The sequence below is a fragment of the Archocentrus centrarchus genome, chromosome 6 (assembly GCF_007364275.1).
Source record: "Archocentrus centrarchus isolate MPI-CPG fArcCen1 chromosome 6, fArcCen1, whole genome shotgun sequence".
In the NCBI taxonomy this organism is placed as follows: domain Eukaryota; kingdom Metazoa; phylum Chordata; class Actinopteri; order Cichliformes; family Cichlidae; genus Archocentrus; species Archocentrus centrarchus.
This window is the reverse complement of record NC_044351.1, coordinates 7,229,541-7,254,561: the sequence shown is the minus strand read 5'-3', so window position 1 is coordinate 7,254,561 and position 25,021 is coordinate 7,229,541. Positions and strand designations below refer to the sequence as shown.

Genomic DNA, 25,021 nt, shown 5'->3' with positions numbered 1-25,021 from the left:
TGATAATAACGAATTACAGTAGTCCACCCTAGAAGTGATAAATGCATGAATTAGCTTTTCAGCATCACTCTGAGAAAGGATGTTTCTAATTTTAGAAATATTGCGCAAATGCAAAAAAGCGGTCCTACATATTTGTTTAATATGTGCATTGAAGGACATATCCTGGTCAAAAATGACTCCAAGATTTCTCACAGTGTTACTGGAGGCCAAAGTAATGCCATCCAGAGTAAGTATCTGGTTTGACACCATGTTTCTAAGATTTGTGGGGCCGAGTACAAGAATTTCAGTTTTATCTGAATTTAGAAGCAGGAAATTAGAGGTCATCCAGGCCTTAATATCTTTAAGACATTCCTGCAGTTTTACTAATTGATGTGCGTCATCTGGCTTCATTGATAGGTAAAGCTGAGTATCATCTGCATAACAATGAAAATTGATGCAATGCTTTCTAATAATACTGTCTAAGTATGTATAATGTAAATAAAATTGGTCCTAGCACAGAACCCTGTGGAACTCCATAATTAACCTTAGTGTCTGAAGAAGACTCCCCATTTACATGAACAAATTGGAGTCTTTTAGATAAATATGATTCAAACCACTGCAGTGCAGTACCTTTAATACCTATAGTATGCTCTAATCTCTGTAATAAAATGTTATGGTCAACAGTATCAAAAGCTGCACTGAGGTCCAACAGGACAAGAACAGAGATGAGTCCACTGTCAGAGGCTGTAAGAAGATCATTTGTAACCTTCACTAATGCTGTTTCTGTACTGTGATGAATTCTGAAACCTGACTGAAACTCTTCAAATAAACCGTTCCTCTGCAGATGATCAGTTAGCTGTTTTACAACTACTCTTTCTATCTCTTTTGAGATAAAAAGAAGGTTGGAGATTGGCCTATAATTAGCTAATACAGCTGGGTCAAATGATGGCTTTTTAAGTAGTGGTTTAATAACAGCCACCTTGAAGGTCTGTGGTACATAGCCAACTAATAAAGACAGATTGATCATTTTTAAGATTGAAGCATCAATAATTGGAAAGACTTCTTTGAACAGTCTAGTAGGAATGGGATCTAACAAACATGTTGCTGGTTTGGAGGAAGTAACTATTGAAGTTAACAGATCAACTGGAGCGAAAGAGTCTAAACAAGTACCAGCAGTGCTGAAAGCAGCCGAACATGAAGATAAATCTTTTAGATGTTATGAATAATTTTTTCTCTAATGTCTAAAATTTTATTTGTAAAGAAATCCATGAAGACACTACTAGTTAAAGTGAAAGGAATACTCGGCTCTACAGAGCTCTGACTCTTTGTCAGCCTGGCTACAGTGCTGAAAAGAAACCTGGGGTTGTTCTTATTTTCTTCAATTAATGATGAATAGTAAGATGTCCTAGCTTTACGGAGGGCTTTTTTATAGAGCAACAAACTCTTTTTCCAGGCTAAATGAGCATCTTCTAATTTAGTGAGACGCCATTCCCTCTCCAGCTTTTGGGTTATCTGCTTTAAGCTGTGCGTTTGCGAATTATACCACGGAGTCAGGCACTTCTGATTTGAAGCTTTCCTTTTCAGAGGAGCCACAGTATCCAAAGTCGTACGCAGTGAGGATGTAAAACTATTGACGAGATAATCTACCTCAATGCTGACACACTGACCAAGAAAGTGCTGGAAGGTGAAGAAACAGGTATTTTTAGCCTGATGTAGAGCGTGGCACATTTAATGAAGGGCCCACAAATTATTGATAAGACTAAAACAGATGTGGCGTTGTGGTGCTTCATTTTTGTTGCATCAAATTTGGTGGAGTTGAGTAGTGGTTCATTAATATTAGTGTTCAATTCTTTTCTCTCTCTGTTCTCCTTTCACCCCACCCAGCTTTGTGCTTGGTTTGCATTTAAAATATGTGAATTACAAAAAGTTCCCTGAGATGGCTTTTTGCATTGTTTGGTGGTGTATGTTGTAATGGAATTGTAATTTATTTTCTAATTAGAAGTTTTTAGGTAAAAAGGTAAAAATTGAGTTTTTCTAATCTTGCTGTGACCTGGTAATGGGGGCTATGGTCACATTTATTTAAAACTAAACTAAAAACTAAAACTAGATGTGAAAAAACATTTTAATTAAATTAGCCAGACAATCCTGCATCTCCCAACTGATCAACAATAATCAGTCTAATTCTGCTTTTCTATTTTTATCCATTGATAATTTACTTAATCATTCCAAAATCCTACCAAGTGAATTTCTTTCAACAAATACGTGTGATGAAATTGCTTCTTTCTACAAGAACAAATTTTCTAATATGAGAGGTAATATCTTAGCCTCTCATAGTAATTTATCTAGTGCTGATTCTTATTTTGATCAAGGAAGAAGTTAATCATCAGTTAAAGTCTTGCACTTATTTACTTGGACCCCATCCTCACCAAACTATTAAAATCTGTATCTAATTATTTTCCAAATTATTTAGTAAATACTGTCAACAGCTCTTGACAGTCTGGCATTTTCCCAGTTTTGCTCAAATCCACTGTGATTACACTGCTGCTCAAGAAAATAATTTAGATCCAGTGGTAATTAATCATTTTAGACCTATTTGTAATCTCTCATACCTCAGTAACTGAATGAATCCCTTTCTTCTTACAGTCTTTACAATAAGTACCAATTAGTGTTCAGATCCAATAATAGCACAGAAACAGCTCTTACTAAAGTCATCAATGACCTAAAGATCAACAGTGACTCACAGAGTTTCAGTTTTAGTTCTTATTGTTCTCACTCCTGCTTTTGACACTGTTGATCATGACATTTTAATTCAAAGGCTTCATGACTCAGTTGGTTTAAGTGGTCAGGCTCTCAGCATATCTAAAGGGTGGAAATATTTATGTTACACTTAGTAGATTTACATCTGCACAAATAAAAAATAAATCAGGGGCTCCTCGAGGGTCTGTCCTTGGTTCATTACTCTTTAAACTTCATATGATCCTAGTTAGTACTGTCATTAAGAATCATAACATATCCTACCATTCTTATGATACACAGTTGTACTTGTGATTTTCGTCTAATGAGCTAACCTCTGTTCACAAAGTGAGTTGCATTGATGACATTAATTGCTGGATGTCTCAAAACCTTTTTAGAACTGAGCAGAAACGAGACATAAATATTTTTTGTTGGTCATAAAAGTTGAAAATTTGTTCATTTTTATCATTCCTCTGAAATGCCCCAAGCAAGTCAGGAATCTTGGCATTGTTCTGGACAGTGATTTCAGTTTTGATAATCACATCATCAAGGATATCAGCTTTCTACCTGCTTTCTACCACTTAAAATATGTCCAAGGTTAGAAAATTCCTATCTTAACCTGACTAAGAAATTGGTTCATGCATTCATATTAAGTAGTTATATTATTGTAATGCTCTGTTTGCTCGATTATCCATATCAGAATCAGAATCAGAATCAGAATCAGAAGGTTTTTATTGCCATATGGGTGAACAGGTTCACAGCATTAGGAAATTGCTGCGGTACTTCGTGCTTACAGAAAAAAAACAAATAAGTATAAAAACTATAAGACAATATACAAGTATACAAATTGCAAATATACAGAGATATTAGAGCTATAACTATAGCACAATATTACAAAATTACAAAATATACAGTGCAGAGACTAATTAAAAGATAAAAGAATGTAGACTATATTCCACTAATATGTACATCAGTGCAATCAGACAGGTGCATAGACATAGGGTCATCAGCGTTTGTGGAGGGTGGTGGTAACAGTCTTAGGGTAATTGTTCATGAGTCCAACAGCAGAGGGGAAGAAACTGTTCTTATGGCGGGAGGTTCTGGTCCGTATGGACCGTAGCCTCCTGCCTGAGGGGAGAGGGTCAAAAAGTCTGTGCCCAGGGTGAGAGTGGTCGGCTGTGATCCGACCTGCACGCCCCAGTGTCCTGGAGGTGTACAGGTCCTGGAGAGATGGGAGGTTACAGCCAATCACCTTCTCAGCAGAGTGCACAACGCGCTGTAGTCTCTGTTTGTCCCTAGTGGTGGCTCCAGCGTACCACACAGTGATGGAGGAGGTGAGGATGGACTCAATGATGGCAGTATAGAACTGCACCATGGTCCTTGCTGGCAAGTTGAATTTCTTCAACTGCCGCAGGAAGTACATCCTCTGCTGGGCCTTTTTGACGACAGAGGTGATGGTGGGCTCCCACTTGAGGTCCTGGGTGATGGTAGTTCCCAGGAAGCGAAATGAGTCCACTGTGGTGATGGGGGTGCCAGTCAGGATGATGGAGGGTAGAGGGGCTGTGTGCTTCCTAAAGTCCACTATAATCTCCACTGTCTTCTGGGCGTTCAGTACCAGGTTATTGTGGCTGCACCAGGACACCAGACGTTTGACCTCCATCCTGTAGGCCGACTCGTCCCCGTCTGAGATGAGTCCGATGAGAGTCATGTCGTCTGAAAACTTAATAAGCTTGACAGACTGGTGGTCAGAGGTGCAGCAGTTGGTATACAGGGAGAAGAGCAGAGGAGAGAGGACACAGCCCTGAGGAGTGCCAGTGCTGATGGTCCGGGAGTCCGAGACATTCTTCCCCAGCCTCACGTGCTGCTTCCTGTTCATCAGGAAGTCAATGATCCACCTGCAGATGGGATCTGGCACGTTCATCTGGGACAGCTTGTCTTGGAGGAGATCAGGGATGATGGTGTTGAAGGCAGAGCTGAAGTCCACAAACAGGATCCTGGCGTAGGTTCCCTGGGAGTCCAGATGCTGTAGGATGAAGTGCAGAGTCAGGTTGATGGCGTCGTCCACAGACCTGTTGGCTCTGTAGGCAAACTGCAGGGGGTCCAGAAGGGGGGCTGTGAGGGACTTGAGGTGGGACAGCACCAGACGCTCAAATGACTTCATGACCACAGAAGTCAGTGCCACAGGTCTGTAGTCATTTAGTCCAGTGATCCTTGGCTTCTTGGGGACAGGAACAATGGTAGCGGTTTTAAAGCAGACAGGCACGTGGCAAGCCTCCAGTGAGGAGTTGAAGATGTTCGTGAACAATGGGGCAAGCTCGTTAGCACAGTGATGTGATCTAGCAGTGGCCACTTCCTTGCTAAACCTGTACTTGGCCTCTTTGTAGCAGTCTTTGTCCCCACTTTTAAAAGCCTCCCTCTTCTCTATCCACAGCTGCTTCAGTTTGGGGGTAAACCAGGGTTTGTCATCAGTAGGACAACTTCAGCTCATTTAAAATGCAGCGACCAGAGTCCTTACAGGTACATGATAAAGTTCAATATAGAAATAACTTTAAAATACTTTTATTTGTTCATAAAGCGCTCAGTGGTTTGGCTCCCTAGTATGTCTCTGATTTGATGACTGTCTACAACCCAATTAGATCTCTCAGGTTATCAGGTGCAGATCTTTTAAATGTTCCAAGAATTAGCTCTAAGTGTGCTGAAGGTGCTTTTGTTATTGTGGTCCTGTTCTTTGGAACAAGCTGCCTGCTGTCCTGAGATCAATTACAACTAACCCACCTACGTGGGTTTTTGTGTTTTTTATCTTTGGTGTTAAGCGCATTGAGTTTGCATGTAATGAAATGTGCTATATAAATAAAATTGCTTTTGCCATCACTTGTTTCCTGTCTGAGAACAAACTGCTTCAGAGACTTTGAATCTCACCCAATGTTGGATTCTGAATTTGTCTCCTGCTGCACAATAATAGGCTCATTAACTGTCATCAGAAGATCAGCAGACAGCTGCTGCATCACGTCAAAATCAATTTCAGCCTCATCATTAATCCTCTGTCCTTGCTCTCACTGCAAACAATGTGACTTTTCAATTTGCAGGAAAATGGGAAACAAACTGTAGATAATAAAAGCTCATATCCCCTAGGTGTCAGTTTATCTTTCTTCTTGTCAACTCCCACTGGTTAAGAAGCAGCAGTACAAGTGGAGAAAATGATGTCCTGTAATTGTTATTATTTTTCTGTAATCTGAGCTGATGTGCTGCCACAGTTGGAATGCTGGGTTTAAATTAATTCATTTGGCCGAGTAATGGAGTAAAAATCATACAAGAGTTTCACCGCAGAGAGAAACTGCAGGGTTTAGAGGAAGGACCTTGCAGGTAGGAAGTCTGCACATAAAGTATACTGCTATAAAACAAAGGGTGATAATAATTATGAATGAATTATACAAAGATATAAAATTTATAAAATTTTAATATGGAATCATTTGTGAGGGAGACCTCATTATGAAGGTTCGAAAGATTTTCCTGACTGTAGTCCTGAGCAGGAAAATGGGACACAGATCCAGCTATTTATTGAAATGTGTAAATGTACATGGCAATACAGTATATAAGGGAAAAACAGAGATTGTTGCCAATCAGACATGTAGATAGAGCAACTGAAGGGCCAGATGTATTTTTTAGGTCTTGTGTTAGATGTTTGTGTTTTTTTTTTCCTATTTATTACAGAAATTACTTTCAGATACTGTTCATTTGTTGTATAGTTTTTTTAAGCCTGCCTGAGCAGCAACATATCTCAGCAACATGCTGAGATATGCCAAGTTTTCAGCTTTGGTGATAACTTGGCGATGGTGGAATGATTATACAACATACACCTTTACTGACTTTAGAAAAGAAGAATTGGGTGCATAAGTTTGAATTTTTGGTTATTCTTTAATCCACAAAGGGTTGGACACATTCACTTAAATCTGATTATTATTGTGGTTTCCTCTGTATTATTCTAGGGTCCATATCTTACAATATAAAGCACATTGCGGCAACTATTGTTTTTTTGTTTTGGTTTTTTAAACCTTGAGAACCAGTTACAAACATGACCTGGCCGAGAGGGCCCAATAGAAATAGGTCCCCGACACATACACATAAACATAAGCATATAAACATAGCAAGGATAAAAGAAAAACACATTATGTTAATCACAGATTAACATGGAGCAAGCATGTAAATCATGAGAACTGAATACATGTATGAATATATGTATGCTTAGGTAAATGGACTAGTTCTTGTATAGCACTTTTCTACTCTGTCTGAGCACTCAAAGTGCTTATACAACATGTTTACATTTACTCATCCACACAAGCATTTCCATATGAAACTAAGCTAAGTGCTTACTGTCTAACATTCACACACATTCATGATCCATTCATACTCCGACCAGCTTGTTTTGGAGAGCACCTTGGGGTTCAGTATCTTGCCCAAGGATACTTTGGCACGCAGCCCAGAGCAGCCAGGAGTCGAACCACCAACCTTCCAATTAGTAGATGACCTGCTCTACCTCCTGAGCCACAGCCGTGTGTATGAATTATTGGGGAAAGTGTGTGTGTGTGTGTGTGTGTGTGTGTGTGTGTGTGTGTGTGTGTGTGTGTGTGTGTGTGTGTGTGTACGTTAGTGTAATTTGTTGTGATGAGCAAGAGCAACAGTCAACTATAATCTATTCAATTTTAAGCCTGAAAGTAGTACGAGGTGTTAAAGTTGCAAATTTGAGGGTGCTTTGCAAAGTGTTCCAGTCATTTGGTGCTGCAAAGCGAAAGGAGTTGCAGCCAAAAATCCTAGAGGTATTGGGGATGGTGAGCTTGATGTATTCACTTGACCTTGTAGGCTACATGAAGAAGAGACAACAGATAAGGTGGTGTCTTGCCCAGGATTGTCTTATAGTGAAACCCGTGATGGAGCCGCCAGGTATGAAAGGAGGGCCAGTCCACCAGTTTATAGAGGTCACAGTGATGAATGAATGAATGAATGAATGAATGAAGTTTATTGCCATGTGGGTGAACAAGTTCACACATTGGAAATTGCAGTTACAGAACACCATCCAAGAATACACAAAACACAACACACACGGGGGGATATGTGTCCTGGGGTCATGCAGCCGACTTGCAGCGCTACCTTTGGCAGGAGGAGAAAACAACACATCATGGGGAAGTTAGGTTAAAAAAAAGTCATCTGGTACAGTGCTCAAAAAGAGCACTATACCAGGGTCCAAAAAAACTTGCACATGTAAAGCTAGGACAGCGGCGGTAGATGAGGTCAGGTCAGGAGGGAATGCAGACGGAGACGAGAGGTGGGGGCATTGTGGAGCCAGATGCCAGGTTCCAGCCAAAACAGTTCGCTGATAGTGATGGAATTTCATCAGTGGCTGTGGTACACCAGACCGAGCTTCACAAATCACAACGCGGAGTGGGGGGAAGAGCAGCCGCACACAGAGCCCTGGAGAGAGATATGGTTGCCAACCCAAGGCCGGCAGGGGATGAGTGTAGAAATGTGCATTAGTGGAAAAGCGGGTGGCTGAGTAATGAAGAGTGTCCAATTTTCCGAGAGCAGTGCTTGATGCCATTTTGTAGATGATGTCGCCATAGTCCAGAATTGGGAGAGTTGTCATTTTGACGAGAGTGTGCTTGTCAGCATGAGTGAAGGAGGCTTTATTGCGGAAGAGGAAAGCTAGTCTGGTTTTGACTTTTGTCTGAAGATTTTTGATGTGTGTGGTGAAAGGCAGAGATGAATATAGCCCGATGCCTAGGTGTTTGTAAGATTTAACATATTCCAAAGCAGTGTCATTGGCATGGCTTATCTTGGGGGGTTAGAGGCCTCATTTTTTGACCAAAGATGATGCATTTGGTTTTATTGGTGTCTTTTTGGTCTTAAGGCAGTGATGGAGGTTGTGAAAGGACTGTAGAGTTGAGGCTGAGTTGAAGAGTAGATGCTGCAGAATGGAGTGAAGGGCCGACTGAATATAGGATGGTGTCATCAGCATATAGATGGATTTTGGAACTGCCAGCAGCTTTGGCTACATAATTAATATAGATGAAGAACAAGGCTGGCCCCCAGATGGAGCCCTGAGGCACACCTTTGGAGATGGTTAATGGTTCTGACAAGATATTTTCTGTTTTCAGCTGCTGGACACAGTGAGCTAGATAGCTGGCAAACCAAATCAATCTTTACTGGCCAAGTATGCTACGCATACAAGTAATTTAGTTTTCGTTACAGGACCTCACAGTGCACAGTATCAGAATAAAAAAATAAACAAATAAACACCAGGTGGTGGACAGACCAATGCTGGAAAACCAACATAAGAGGATCCTATGATTGACTGAATCAAAGGCAAGGTCAATGAAGGCAGCTATGCAGATCTACTTGCTGTCTAATGCTGTAATTTCATCAAGGACCTTTGTGATGGCAGTCATACATCCATGTTCAGCACAAAAACTAGAATCAAGGTCAGACAGGATATCGTTTTAAACACGGAAGTGGCTTAGCTGTTTATAAACCAGCAATCTCCAGGACTTTGGCTAGTCGTGGTAAAATGGAAATGGGTCGATAGTAGTTGGGGTCTGAGCCAGAGCCACCTTTGAAGAGGGTAAAGATCATAGCCGATTTCCAGTCACAAGGGAAGACAGAGCTGTAGAGAGTTACATATTCTTGTGATGGGAGCAGCGAAGATTTGAGCAGATGCTTTTAAGGACATGGGATCAAGTCCATCAAAGCCAGCAGATTTGTTTGGGTCCGGTTTAGTGAGTTCATCCAGCACCTGTGAAATAGAGAGAGATTTGAAGGAGAAACCAATATTGCTGGAAGGGGAAGGCTGAGCAATAGACAAGGCAGTGACTGGTCTGGAATAGTAAATGTTTTGTTTGAATTAACAAAGTGATGGTTGAGGAGTGAGGCTTATCAGTACAAACAATGTTGTTGAATACCTTAAAACAGGGGTGACAAACTCAATCACAGGATGGGCCAAAACTGAAAACATAGTCTAAGGCAAACAAGATTAACATTTCTTGAACAGTCTAAAACTGAAAATATTTTAACCAGCAATATGAATTTGAATGGTCAGAATACAGCAAATTTTTCCTTAACACATTAATTGAAATATAAAATTTATATTTTTCTTCAAAAATAACATCAGGGAAAAGGAGAGGAGGAAAATGAGAATATTTCAAACTGATGAAAATGTGCAATTTTTTCCAGGTGAAAACTGAATTTTTGCGCTTCAATGTCAGAAAAAATGTGTCCAGTTTCTCAGCAAAAAGAGCAGCTGCAAACATACTGGTGGAGACCTAGTCTGATTTTTTTTTGGCACCATTGAAAGTGATATAAATTCCCCTTTTGCATCTGCGCCTCTTGCAAGCTGCAAGTTTAATGCATTAAGATGCTTCATTATGTCGCTCAGAATTTCCGACTCACACAGCCACCATTCATCCCGGAGCCCTGCTGAGTCTTTTCCTTTACTTTCCATGAACTTGACAGACTTCATCAGGCAGCTCATTGCACCTGTGTGGTAAGGCATGTCACCAAATTCAGAAGCTATTTCCTCCAGAAAAGACCAAAACTGCTGGTGATTTAAACCTTTGCCTCTGTCTTCAGTACTTTGCTGCCCAGTGTTTCCTGGTGTGTCGCGCAGTGATGCACTGTCAGCTCACCTCTGCAGGTCTCCCTCTGCATCTTTTAACGCATCTGTCCCACCAATACACTCTTTTCCCCGCCTATTGCAGGTGGGGAAAAGAGACAAACGTGTTTACCTCCGATATCAGTGATCAGGTCCTCTGCCTCCCACCTGTTTTGAAAATCTCTGTTTTCCACTTTTTGTTTGGTCATTTTTGGGGGACAGGCTAGCTTAAATGTCACTGTAACGAGTGCTGACCGATGTTTTTATCTGCTGATCACTGTGTAATTGGCAATGTGGGAAAATGGGTTAGTGCACAGGTCTTGGCCTGCTGTTGCAGTGCATAGTGGGATTTGTAGTATAAGTGGTGGGAGCATTATTTACCAGCGTGCCATTAATAATAGCCATATAAAATTATCTCATGGGCTGAATATTGAGTATATGTTGGGCCTTGAGTTTGACACACGTGGCTTACAGATTGGCAGGTGGGGAGAAATAAGTTTGTTTTCCATGGACATGACTGTTTTCCAGAACTTCCTTGCATCAGAGCCACAGGTGGTGAATTTCTCCTTAAAGTGGGATATTTTGGCATTGATCACCTGTGTAGCTTTATTCCGACAGGCAAGCCAGACAATGGGAGACTGAGAGAAACGGGCTTTTCACCAAAGGTTGTTCTTTTTATGGATAAGCTCTGCCAAATCATGGGAGAACCAGGGGCTGTAACAATTTTTAGTCCTAAATCTTTTCATAGGGGCATGTTTATCGATGATCAGACTAAATTTATTCTTAAAATAGGACCAGGCATCATCTAAGGAGTAGATAGAATTGATTGCATCCCAAGGCACTGCCACAACATCAAGAAGAAAGGCCTGTAAGTTTCTTCAGAGAGCGCTTTGTCACAATCACTGGTTATTATTTAACAAAGCAGCCAGAGCGTTTACATGCAATGATCACTCATTTGGCTGAAAACTCCAGATTGGTCATTAGATGGGGTATTAGTGAAAATGAGAGCTATCAGTGTGGAGGATGAGCGAGATTTGGGGTTGGGTCTGGCAGGCACAGAAATAATTTGGGAACGGTTTAGAGCATCAAATTGCTGCTGAACTATGTCTGTGTGGTTGATCATATCCCAATTTAGATCACCCAAAAGAACAAATTCAAAGGCGATAAATGGTGCTAGGACTTCACTAAAGGCTGTTTGTGAATGGGTTGGGGCAGAGAGTGTTCTGTAGCAGACACCAATAATGAGAAAGAAACTTGTTGAGAGTTTACTACCAGTAACTCAAATTGCTTGGGGACTGACTTCAAAAGAGCAACAGTGCAATGGAGATGGTCTTTAACATACATAGCTACACCACCTCCCCTGGGGGCTCTGTCCTGATTAAATATCTTGATACCAGGCTACAAAATCAGTGTTACTTTTCTTAAGCCAGGATTCAGAGATAGCTAAGACATCAAGGTTAGAAGTATGTACCAGTGTTTTTTAAATGATCAAAGTCCCTAGAATTCAACAGACTACAGATGTTTACATTTTAAAAAACCCAAAGATTTACAATCACAGAAGTCACTAAATATCAAATGAGATGCAGTGGGCTTACCTGAATCAGACCCAGGATTTGGGTGAACATTACCAAGGATAGCAAGTAGCATGAATGTGATTAATATGTGCCTGAGAGCAATATCAGAACAATCCAGTTGATTATCTTTTACAGGGCCATTTCACAGGGTGTGAACACAAGCAAACAGTGAGAACCAAACAGCTGCTGCAGTAACATGAGTGGATAATGTTGTGTTAGATGAGACACCTGAATGGTAAGAAGTCTAAGAATTTTGGTGATCCAGCAGGATGAGACATTTCTGAGGAGTAGACTGAAGTCCAGTGTGCTGCTGCTATGGGATACAGTAGCAGCTCTAGATAAAAGCTTACCGAGAGGCTTGGGAGCATGGGTCTGAGTGTGTAGCCAAATGACTAACAGCAATTTACAGAAAGCCAGCAAAGTTTTTGTTTATCTGTGCGTGTTTATCTGTGCGTGTGCATGATGATGTCATTTGGCACACACACATACACACACACACACACACACACACACACACACACACACACACACACACACACACACACACACACACACACACACACACACACACACACACACACACAAAGGAAAAAAAAAGGGCTAATGTTGTGTCAGAAGAATACCAGGTGACAGGTATCTCAACCTCTAGCTGGTGGTGCATATGGCATCTCTGCTGTTCCATCTACAGGATCAGGGCACCTCTCAGTATTTCCCCGAGGCCCTTAAAATAAGAGAAAAAAAAAGTACAGACTAACATCACTAATGTCACATAACTTTGCTGACATGTAGCCAGATTTAATGTTTTTATGTTCTTCATTATTGTAACATTTGTACCTTTAAATAAATAAGTGAGATAAAACCCAATACTTACCTATGTGAGGCTGAGGGACTGTACATCTGAGACTGTGATCAGCAGTGCTGGTGCACCACAGGGGACTGTCCTCTCTCCTTTCTTGTTCACGCTGTTCACAGAGTTGTACTTCCAGTACAACTCTGAGATGTGTCATATGCAGACATTCTCAGATGACACAGTCGTCGTCGGGTATGTCAGGAGTGGACAGGAGGATGAGTATAGGAGATTGGTGGATGACTTTGTGGATTGGTGCTAACTGAACCAACTGGTGCTGAACACTACCAAGACTAAGGAGATGGTAGTGGACTTCCGTAGATCTGGACCACTCCCACAGCCAGTCTCCATTGGGGGGATTGATGGGGAGATGCTGAGGACCTACAAGTACCTTGGTCTGCAGCTGGACAACAAACTGGACTGGTCGGTGTGCACAGACACACTGTACAGGAAGGGGCAGAGGTGGCTTTATTTCCTGAGGAGATTGGGGTCCATCAGACTCTTTAATGCTTCACTTGGGGGACGATAACATACATCATAACATCATTACATATGTTGATATTTGGCACTCTATAAATCAGACACTTTATCACTTTACTGCTGTATATTACTGCACTGCATTGTTTGCACATCTGCCTCTGCATATTTATTTGTATATTGCACTACCCGTCTCATTCATATCCCTGTGTTCTTTGTTTTGTTTCCTTGTCTCAAAGCACTAAGCCCCTGTACAGCTTAGTATAGTATAGTATAGTATAGTATAGTATAGTATAGTATAGTATAGTATAGTATAGTATAGTATATTATAGTATAGTTAGTATTATTTGTTAGTCTGTATTGTTAATATTGTTTGTGTAATTTTTTTTACCTCAATTGTTTGGATTCTATTTATTGTACGTATTAAGCTGCTGGATGCCCCAATTTCCTTCAGGATCAATAAAGTATTTATCTATCTATCTTTAAAAGTTTTTCCTTGGCTCCTTTGTTGGAGCTGTCTTCCATTTTTGGGAAAAAAAACAAAAAACAAAACATATCTTGGGATAGGGATAGACCTCGAAGGATACACCTGGTGTGTCTTTTGAATCTGGGCGAAAAGAGGATGCATTTGTGGGTTGCATTTTGAGGAGCCTTCAAACTGGAACAGCCTTTGTCACCTTGCTGTGACATAATCAGCTTTCAAAGAATGCAGCATATATTGTAAACAGCACTTTAAATAACGTACAGGATTGAGTAGAAAAAAGACCTAATGGGTAACCAACCAATCATATGCGCCCAGTGTACCTATCCACCATTCCACTTGTGTCATTGCACTGAAAAAAAAACACAGAAAAAAAAAAAAATTAAACACCCAGTTGTCTACATCCAGCATGCCCTGGGCTGGGCATATAGTCATGTGACATAAGGTCAACTGGGGAGTAATGTCAAACCTAGGTATGTTTAGTACTTAAACAGGAAGATTATATATTTGTCTTTTGACCACTCAAAGTTGAAACTACAGCCAATATGAAAGAACGAGAAACTTGCTGTGAAGCAACAGTGCTGTCCCCTAATGTACTAATTCCACTGGGCCATTCATTTGCCTTCTTAACAACTTAGCCAAATTGCAAAGGGTCGCGGAGGGTTGGCGACTATCCTAGCTGTTATAGATGGGGTAAGCCCTGGAGAGGTCACTAGTCTGTCACAGGGCGAACCCAGAGAGATAAGTATTAATGCTCACATCCATACCTACAGCCAATCCTAACATGTATGGCTTTGGACTCGGGGAGGAAATAAGAGCACAGGGAGCAGAACATGCAAACTCCATGCAGAAAGGCCCCAGCTGACCAGGTTGTGGTGTGCTATTAATGTAGTAGATTTATGTTTTAAAATGAGCAAAAAGCAGCAAAATACTAAGTAACTGAAGCTTTAAAATAAGTAGTCGTAGAATTAGAAAGTAGCACTACACAACACAGAAATGGTTTTACTAACCAAACTTGCTATAGCATTAGCTGATAACTTAGCACTCTACCCTTTCATCCAGATATTGTCACTTTATGTGTTGCAGCCAGCCAGAGATCAGGCAGACACTCTGGTACTGTGCAAGTGGGATGAAGGTTGATCTGTCATCGGCCCGGGATGATCTTTGGCCCTTCGAAAATTGAAAGTAAATCAGTAATTTGACATATCTTACAGACTACCTGAATTCATACACAGAAGCAGAAATAAAGAAGCAGTGATAACCCCTATCATAACAACTTTCAGGCAGTGATCAGAGTTTATCAGCTTCCATGCTGCCCTGAGGCTAAGACAAGTGGGAGGACATATCAGACGGAGAGCTGGAGTAGTATTAATACAGGCTGTCAGATGTAATTATGAACTTCATTAAAACTGTAGAGTCTCAACACAAAGCTCTGTGCAGTGTTAGTGTTGTACTCTAGCAGTGTAACATACATTTAATGATAAAACAATCACATCAAGCTCCTGTCAGATTAAAAGTTGAGGAGAGATTCTGTTTTGTTTTTAGACCTAACAAACGTCCTCTGGAGCTACTGGCTTGTGTACAAGGATTTAATGTGTAAATAAAGTTGAAGTAATACAGCAGGCCTCCTCTATACCAGAGGGGTAATTTGTTTGCATACTGACATTTTTTACAGCCTATTTTATGTTTTCATACATTGTTTTGATTATGCCATTTTCCTGGATGTGAAGGAACCTGTGTGTTTTGAAGAGAAGGTATGCCTTGTTACAAAGACTCCTGAGCGATTACTTACCTGACAGACAGCAGCAATGACTCTGAGCTGATAGAAACAACAGCACTGAGCCTTTATTCATGTTTCATAAAAGCTTTGCTGACAGCAAACACTGCTTGCTGCCTCAAAACCTCTGAGCTCCCAAATGCTTCTGAGACTCATTCTGAGCTCATGTTTCAGTCTGACAGACTTTTCACCCCAACAGCCAGCATTTTAAACAGCTCCAACTACAGAAATGACAGACTGAATACAAAAGCAACTGAAGGACAGAGTGGCCTATGGGAGAAGCTGTAAAAATGCTATAGAGTTATTTATACTTAACAAAATACTGCATTAAAACCATAGACTGTTTAGAGAAAAGGGATCACCAAAATCTTGGAACTGATCCCTAAATTTTATGGGAGAGCGAGTGTAAAGAGGACCTTTTAGATGATGAGGCACAGGAATAAGCAATTAGAATAATTGTGCTGTGATGAAATGAAAGGATGCATGATTATTTCCATGTCAGATTGAGACAACATATTTAAAATGGTCAGTGTTCCACAGATGATAAAAACAGGATTGTACAAGAAAACTAACATGGTTATTAAACTGAACACCTGATCAAATCTAACACCTCAGTTCTGGGCAGCTGGGAGAACTGAAGGTGAGATGGGTCCAAGATTCTCATTCACCATGGGGATAAAATTATTAGGGGCACAAATAAGTACTTCAGTTTTAATTGGCTAATTGTCTGCCATTCTGTAATTCCAAAGGACAGATAATTTGTACATTCTAGGGTTTGAATGACATATACAACTGAATATCATCTGCATAACAATTGTATGAAATGTCTTCAAAAGTGGAAGCATATCTAAAGCAAACAAGATAGGTCCCAAGACTGAACCTTGGGAATGGAAGAAGAGGAGAGATGGAAAGCGAACCATTCTAGTTCTGACCCAGAGATGCCCACCCACATTCTAAGTCTGTCAGTCTGGATATTATGGTCAACTGTTTTAAAGGGAGCAGAAATTAATTTAATATTTGGAAGCACTTGGTAAAATGGATAGTATTTATCATTATGTTTTGGTTCATTTTTGATAAAATAGGTGTATGTACAGAAAAACACACAAAAAAGAACCATAAACAAAAGGTAATACTTAAAAAAATATACTGGGGTTAGCACACATGAATCAATTATTACATTGCAGAAGGCCCTTCAAAAATTGCTATATTGTATGGAAATCTGATCCACTTCTCTATCCCCCACTGTTAAAACCTCATAGAGAAGGAAAAACTTCTCCTTCCTCCGTTTTCTCTTTTCTACTGCTGGTCGACTGCTTCTGTCGACAAAAGATTTTTCCTGGCAGACAGAAAAGGCCAACTGCCCATTAATGCTGCTGAACCTGTGGAGTATGTGCACTTTTGAGAATGCTTTATCCTTAATGAGCTTCTGCCATTGTTATTGTTGTTGTTGTGGTTGCTGCTGCTTTTCTGTTTTTGTTTTTCATACTCCGACCCCACTGACCCCCTCTCTCAACTGAGCCTTGTGTTTTCTCTTCTCTGAGCTTCTGGCTGTTGTGAGTCAGGACCTCTCTGGAGAGGGGATGGTCCATCCATAGCCCTATTGATGACAGTTCATCAGCATGCAGGGGGGGCCTGCAGCTGTCACCACAGAAAGCAAATATAGTGAGCCTCCCCAACTCCCCAGGCTTTAATCTTCTCCTGTGATTCAAACTCCTGTTTTCTCCTTTCTTGAGAAAAAATAGATGTCAATAACAAACAGACCATGTTATCATAATAAAGGAAGTATAGTTTTATTATCAGGATTAATTATTTATATGCATATATGAATAGGGTTCAGGTGTTCTCTTTGAGATTGTATAGTTCCTGAGAATTTTCTTTAGGGCTTTGATGTTAACGTAGGTGCTTGAAAGCTCATTTCTCATATAGCAAGTGTACCTAACAAAGAGTCACTTTGTTAGGTACACTTGCTAGTACCAGGTTGGGCCCCCTTTTGCCTGCAGAACTGCCTTAATTCTTTGTGGCATAGATACAACAAGGTGTCGGCTGCACATCTAATCTCCCATTCCACCACATCCCAAAGATGCTCTCTTGGACTGAGATCTTGTGGAGGCCCTTTTTGATCATCAGCACAGAAACTCAGAGAGAGAAACTTTGTAGCAAACTTCAGACTCTTGCGCTAAACCCATGAGAGCAGGTTAAAAAACCTTGGGTTACTATTTGACTCAGAACTTACATTTGAATCTCACATCAAAAACATTACAATTGCATTTTATCATTTAAAGAACATTGCAAGAGTCTGACCCTTTCTCTCATGGTACATCATGGTCATAAAGGGATGAACACGGTCAGCAGCAATACTCAGGCGATACTCTAGCTAAAGCTAAACATTCAAACATTCTTAGCTGACAGTACTGTGGTCTTCTCCTTCTGTAGCCCATGTGCTTGAAGGTTTGACGTGTGGTGTGTTCAGAGATGCTCTTCTATGTACCTTGGTTCTAATGAATGATTATTTGAGTTACTGTTGCCTTCCTATCAGCTCAAAGCAGTCTGGCCATTCTTTTCTGACTTCTGGCCTCAACAAGACATTTTAGCACAGAGAACTGCTGCTCACTGGATATTCTCTCTTTGTCAGACCATTCTCTGTAAACCCTAAAGATGGTTGTGTGAAAAAATCCCAGTAGATGAGCACTTTCTGAAATACTCAGACCAACCTATCTGGTGCCAGCAATCATATCACATTCATAGTCACTTAAGTTCCCATTCCCATGCTTGGTTTGAACTTCAGTAGGTTTTCCAGATAATATCTACATGCCTAAATGTTTTTAGTTGCTGCCAAGTGATTGATTAAATATTTGCATTAATAAGCAGTTGAAAAAATATACCTAATAAAGTGACCTGTGAGTATATTTGGACAGTAACTTCATTCCGTGAAAATAAACTGGCATATCATTAAAGATGTAAAGAGTAAATGTAAAATTGTCTTTATAGTAAATAGAATATAAAACACTCTCATCAAAATAAAACTGATTAAAATTAAGTTTGTGATTTTGCCTGCTCGTCTCCCTCAGGCCAGCTGGTAGCAGGAAGCTGTGAGATTGTTACTCTGGACCGTGACAGCAGCCAGCCCAGGAGGACCATTGCCCGGCAGACGGCTCGCTGCGCCTGCAGGAAGGGACAGATCGCTGGGACAACAAGAGCCAGACCGGCTTGTGTTGACCGTAAGATGCTCGCTGTCTTTTGAGGGCTGCAGCTGAATAATGCAAAATAAATGAGTTTAAAGCTTTGAGTTTGAATAGCAACCTGTAAAATAGGTAGAAATGTTGGCCTGGTTTCATTTGACACCTTTGTGGATATGAAAAATTCACCTAAAAAACTTGTTTCTCTCATCTTTCCAGTTTATTTTAGTCATGTTTAAGGAAGTATACTATGAACATAACTCCTTGTTTAAACCAGCATTCCTCTCTGTCCAGGATGTGCACATCCTCGTCATTGAAAGAGCGGCAACTTTAGGTGTAAAAAGACTGTCAAGTCCTGGCCTGACGAGGTAGCTTTTATGTGTTGTGCCATCTGCTTACCCAGTGGTTGTTTGGTTTCCCCAATGTATTATTTTACAGCAATCCTCTTGGCACTTAACTGTGTAAACTCTACTATATAAACTATATTTTGTTTGTACCGGGGGGACCTGATCTTTGGGACAGACCAATTTTTGATGTAGCATATTTTGGGGTTTCAAAGCCATAGAAACTCATGGCCATTGATCAGTGGTCATGACAATTTGCATATTAATGATCATGCAAATGACTCAATGGGCTATTGTTAGTCAACGGTGCTTGTTTCAGTGATCATGCAAATGTACTGTTTATAAGGTTGGGGAAACCTGCAGACAGTTGAGACTGAAGAAGTCACTTGGATGAGTGATGGAATGTTTCTTCCATTGATAATGTTATATCCGGATGAACAGGATCAACTTTCTGGGATATACAATGAATAGTTCATGGGAATACATTTTTCCCGTGTTCAGATGATAATAGGTGTATCGGTGTAGTCTTTAAGATCTGGTCCCCTTTCCTACAAATATTTGTATTAGATTGACAGCGATTAGGATTAGGTGTGGTAGATCACAGTTGGAGAACTTCACAAGGTTAGCATTCTTTAATAGGAAAGCAAAGTTGTGATGGTATGAGTGATCTCACCTACTTTATTTTATTCACTTTATCTATAATCTTTGATTTCTTTTTCTCTGTTTTTATGTTAAATGGTCAGCCCTCTGATTTGTTTGTCATTTCCTTTTTTTTGTATTGGTTCATACTGGTGTTCATAATGAAGTGTTGTGCATCTTGTACTGCACAAATGAAAGTGCAAAACTTTGGTGCTTACTTTGTGTGTCGGGTGTGACTACATTTTGCCATGTGTGCAGTGTGCATTGAGACGCTGTTTAAAAATAACTTTACGAGTTTTATTTACAGATCACTAAAATAATTTCCTAAACTATAGTTTTTATTACAACTGGCTGTAACTGTTTGATAAAATAGACAATACCACGGAAAGTACAGTTGTGCTCAGAAGTTTACATACACTCATTTTAATTATTTCTTTTGCCAGGGTGGAATGATTGTGACTTTAGGAAACAAGAATTGGGTGCACAAGGTTGAATTTATTTTGGATTTTCCTAACCCACACAGGGTCAAATGTATATATATACATAAACGTAAATTTAAAGGTACACTTTTTAATCAGAGTATAGCATCAAGTCAATTAAACCTCCAGGATATTGATCTGGTTAGTTAAGTAGAACAGGGGGTTGTTAATCAGTTTCAGCTGCTTTGGTGTTAATGAAAAGGTGGTGAGGGGCAACAATGAGACAACCCCCAAAACAGGAATGGTTTTATAGGTGAAGGCCACTTTTCACTGGTTTTGCATTTGCACTGCTCTGCACCATGGCATTTACCATAGAACACCAGAACTGGCAGCTCCACCACTGTGCCCTGTGCTTTTCACAGACAAAATCAGGTTCACCCTGAGCACATGTGACAGATGTGAAAGGGTCTGGAGTTTACTAGTGGGTCAGTGATGGTCTGGGAGGCAGATCCATGGAGGGACGCACAGCCTTCTGCAGGATAGGCAATGGCATCCTGACTACCATTAGGTATGAAATCCTTGGATCTGAGACCCTATGCTGGTGCAGTGGGTCCTGGGTTCCTCCTGATGCATGACAATGTCCGGTCTCATGTGGTAAGTGTATGCAGGCAGTTCCTGGAGAATGATGGGATTGCTACAACTGACTGGCCTCCTGAGAGTCTTAAGCAAAGACTTAAATGTAGAAACAGCGTGGGCATTTCTAATATGAAATGGTAAGGCATTCCAGAGACTCAGTGCAACAAAACTCAGTCACCTCTATTTTTAAGTCTAGATCTAGCTGTGCTCACATGTGCTCAGACCTCAAAGCTCTGACAGGAGTATGAACATGAATAAGATCTGGCAAATGGTGCCAGCCCATATAAAATCTTTAAAACAATCAATATATTCTTAAAATGAATCCTAAAATTGACAAAAAGCCAATGAAGTGAAGCTAAAACTGTAAAAACTGAGTAATATGTTCACACTTTCTCATCCCGAGCAGCAGCATTTTGGACAAGCTGAAACCAACAAAGAGATGACTGTGGTAAACCTACATACAAAGAATTACAATAATCCAGTCTTGTCATAATAAGATCACGTATGACTCTTTGAAAGTCATTATAAGAAAGATAGGTCTTTACTTTTGGGCAACAATGGCCAAAAAATAATTTTTACCACAGAACTAAACTGTCTATCAAAGTTGTCAGTGATCACATCAAGATTTTTAACAGACTGATGCATGACCCAAGGTGGCCAAAAGATGCAGCATTGTCCTTCAACTGTTCAGCACAACCAAACAAAACAATTCTGTTGTGCTTTCATTAAGATAAAGACAATTTGTAGTTAATCAATTCTTTAGGTCATTAAGGCAGTTTAATAAGATCTACAATGAATTGGCATCAGCAAATTTCATGAGAAAAATGAATCTGAACATCATCAGCAAAACAATGAAAAGAGAGCTTATACTTCCTAAAAATTGACGTTGAGGTAAAATATGTAAAGAAAACGGTACAGGGCCTAAAATAGATCCTTGAAGTACACCAGGGGAAATTCACCCATTTTTACAGAGAAACTTTTGTCACTCAGATAAGATTTAAACCAATCAAGCGCGATACCTCTAATGCTCACACACTGTTCAAGATAAGACAGAAGAATAAAACTAGCAACAGTGTCAAAAGCTGCTGTTAAATCTAAAAGCACTAACATAGCAGGGTTTCCTGATCGACAGCTAGGAGAAGATCATTAAGAACTCTTAAAAAGGCAGTTTCAGTACTATGGCGAGACTTAAAACCAGGCTGAAAATCTTCATAAATGTCAAACTCAGCTAAAATGTGAGATTGAGAGAAGCGTTGACCAGAGTTAAAATAATAGATCCAATAGTGCTAAAAACATCATTAAATAAAGGAGCAGGGATACTGTCAAGAGAGCAATTTCCAGGATGTAGTTGCTTGACTATGTCTGATAAATAAGGGAATGTAATTGGCTCAAATACAAACAGCAGGACAAAAAGTGGATATTAAGGGGTCAACAGCAGCAGGTGCTGAATGCACAAGGCCAGAAATTTTATCTATAAAAGCCTTAGAAAGTTTCACACAACATATTAGATGATGACACTCGATGTGTGTGGCCAGAGGGTTAATAAGAGAATTAAATACCCTAAAAAGAACTTGAGGCCTATGGCTTTTAATAGCAGTGTGGTTCGATAAAAACTCAAATTTTGCCTGCTTTATAACACTCTGATAAATAATGTGTCCAGAAGAATTTTATAAGAGACTTGGAGTTTGTCCTTTTTTCCATTTTCTCCGTGCTTGTGTGCAGTTACGTCTGAGAGCAAAAATATTCTCATTTCACCAAGATTCAAAACATGCTTTAGAGTGTTTCTCTCTCAGAGGAGCAATGCAATTGAGAATCTCCTGACAAGTGCAGTCAAACATAGTGGATAACTCATTGACACCGTATTCATAGTGATCAGGGCACACAAATTAGTGTCCTTAAAAGCAGCAGAAAACCTGGAGGCAGTGGAAGAGTTAAGTGTGTGTTGCCAGTGTGCAGGAGGGAGTAAAATCTCAGAGCAGATGACGGTAAACAACACAGGGAAGTGGTCTGAAATACAGGAATTACAAATTTCACTGATGTCCACACATGGGCACTAAAATGACACAAGGTTCAATGTGTGTGCTTTTTCATGCGTGGGACCGTCGGCAGACTGAATTAAGTTAAATGAATCCAAAAGATTCAAAAACTCTCTTACCAGAGGTCTAGACTCACAACATACATGTATATTAAAATTACCAACAATTAAGACATTTTTCTGTGCAATTCCAGTGATAAACTTTAACAAAGTTTTTGTTAAATCTTGGAGGACTATACAGAACAGCACACAGCACAGTCAGAGAAAATCTTTTCCTCAAAAAGATACAGGTTTTAACTTCATTTTTTTTAGAACAGGTCTCAATTTTATATTCACTAAGGTAATATTACAGACAATCGTTAAGTCATGTCAGAACATCAGTTTTACCATAGATTGTATCCATAGTGTTGTATTGTGTCAGACATTCCAGCATGCTTTTTCAGACGCTATTAGCACAAATGTCTGCAATTTTTCATTACTAATAGTCTTTTCTGTCTCAGCTTTTATTACATGTTCAGCAGTTTCAGATTCTTTTTTGCTTTTGTAGGAGTATAAAAAAATTAATTAACAATTCTGTGAGCGATTGTTGTTTCACAGATTGTACCCAGGATGCAGACCCTTCTAAGAGTACAGATCACTTCATAGCCCAGTACTTCTAGTTTGTGGGACAAACATGTAACTGCAGCTTCCTTCTAAGTTCTTCAAGTCTGTTCTTGAATATGACATTCAGAGAGTCGCAGCCTAGACAGAGCAGAATTGCATTTTATCACCAGATGTATCCTCTTTCTTTTTCTGTCTTTGCCATCTGGAAACTATGACAACAGCTGGAGGGACTCTGTCTGCTCTGCAGGAATTACAGGCTCTCCTGGTGATTTTGTGAACAGCTGTTTTTGCAGACTTAAAGAAATTTTCCAGTGTCTCCTTCAGAAGGAGAACATTTGCCTAAAAGAACTTAAAATAATTTCTCATTCATAGTTTTACTTACTTAAGCACCAATTTCATGCAGTCGAGATAATCACACTTAGGAGAAACTATTCAAAATTATCACATCTGCAAGATGTTTCCAAAATAATACTTTCAGTGAATAAGCATTAAACCTTGTTTTTTGTTCCAGTGGATCCTAGTGGGTGCTTCAGTTAATTGCAATCTGGGGAATGTGGAGGATGGGTTAGAGAATTGGGCTCTTTGTCTTGTTCCTTAAGCAATTCTTGAGCAGTTTTTGTCGTGTGGTAAGGGGGTATTGTTTAAAAATTCCTTCAAATTATTTAAGTCTGGAGAGACTGTAAAAGTTGATGGATTAGTGAATACACAGACCAGCGGTGTGTTGATTCTAGTTATGCAATGAAATCCTGGCAAAGATTTCGACATGTCCCATTTTACTTTGCTAGGCCAGCAGTTGCAATTTGTCAGCTAGCGACAGCTAATGTGTCATATGTACGCTGTGTGGCAGACAGGAAAGGACCCAAATGCAGATATAAGGAAACAGGACGTTACTTGACCCTCAGCTTTATTTGCAGGCAAACATCTGACTTAAATACTCAGCAGGTCAGGAGCCAATTACACTGAGAACTACAACGCAAAATGATTCACACAGCAGGTGGGGTGCCAACAACGCAAAAAAGAACAGGAGGAGGAACCAGACTAAATGGAGATAAGGACATACACAATCCAAAAATGTAAAAAACTGGGTGCCCTAACAAACAACTAAAAATTAGAGTCCGCACACCAGTGAAAGCTCCTGAATAATTTTTAATACAAAACCATACTACGTTTCAGGCCACAGCTGAGGAAGAGCAGCTGTCGACTGAAACGTCACACATATTATGGTTTTGGTCTTTTGACATGGAAACAAACAGCAAGGAGGCAGGTACACTCAGAAAATAATGTAAACAGAACCAAAATTTGGGAATATAAAGAAACAAACCAGGAATTACAATACATACAAAACCCATGACAAATGGGCAGCAGATTTAAGTTTGTGTTTTTGGAGTTCAACTACTTAAAATTTGTGCTTTCTGTATTCAATGTGAGAGCACTCCTGAGCAGGGCAACCCTGTTTTCTAAACATATATTCTGGATATCTGTTAAAATCTTAGACCAAACCTGACTAATTTTATAGGATTGCTGCTGGTGCTGACACCCCAGCAAAATCACCATTTTTGAAAGCACAGATAAAGCTTTCCTAAAGTACTCAAAGCAAAGTCAATAGTATTTATCTGAGCATCTTTATAACCTGCATATAAGTTTGTATTTTCTGCAGCAAAC

General features: G+C 39.9%; 1 protein-coding gene across 2 annotated transcripts in view; it reads left to right on the top strand.

Moving 5' to 3' along the window:
• The window catches only part of LOC115781172 (chemokine-like protein TAFA-5), a 95,025-nt gene that overhangs the window by 15,985 nt on the left and 54,019 nt on the right, over window positions 1-25,021 (top strand). For both annotated transcript variants that reach the window (XM_030730667.1, XM_030730666.1), the window contains exon 2: window positions 18,576-18,725. In XM_030730667.1, coding sequence (XP_030586527.1) covers window positions 18,576-18,725 — 150 coding nt within the window. The remainder of the gene's footprint in view (window positions 1-18,575; window positions 18,726-25,021) is intronic.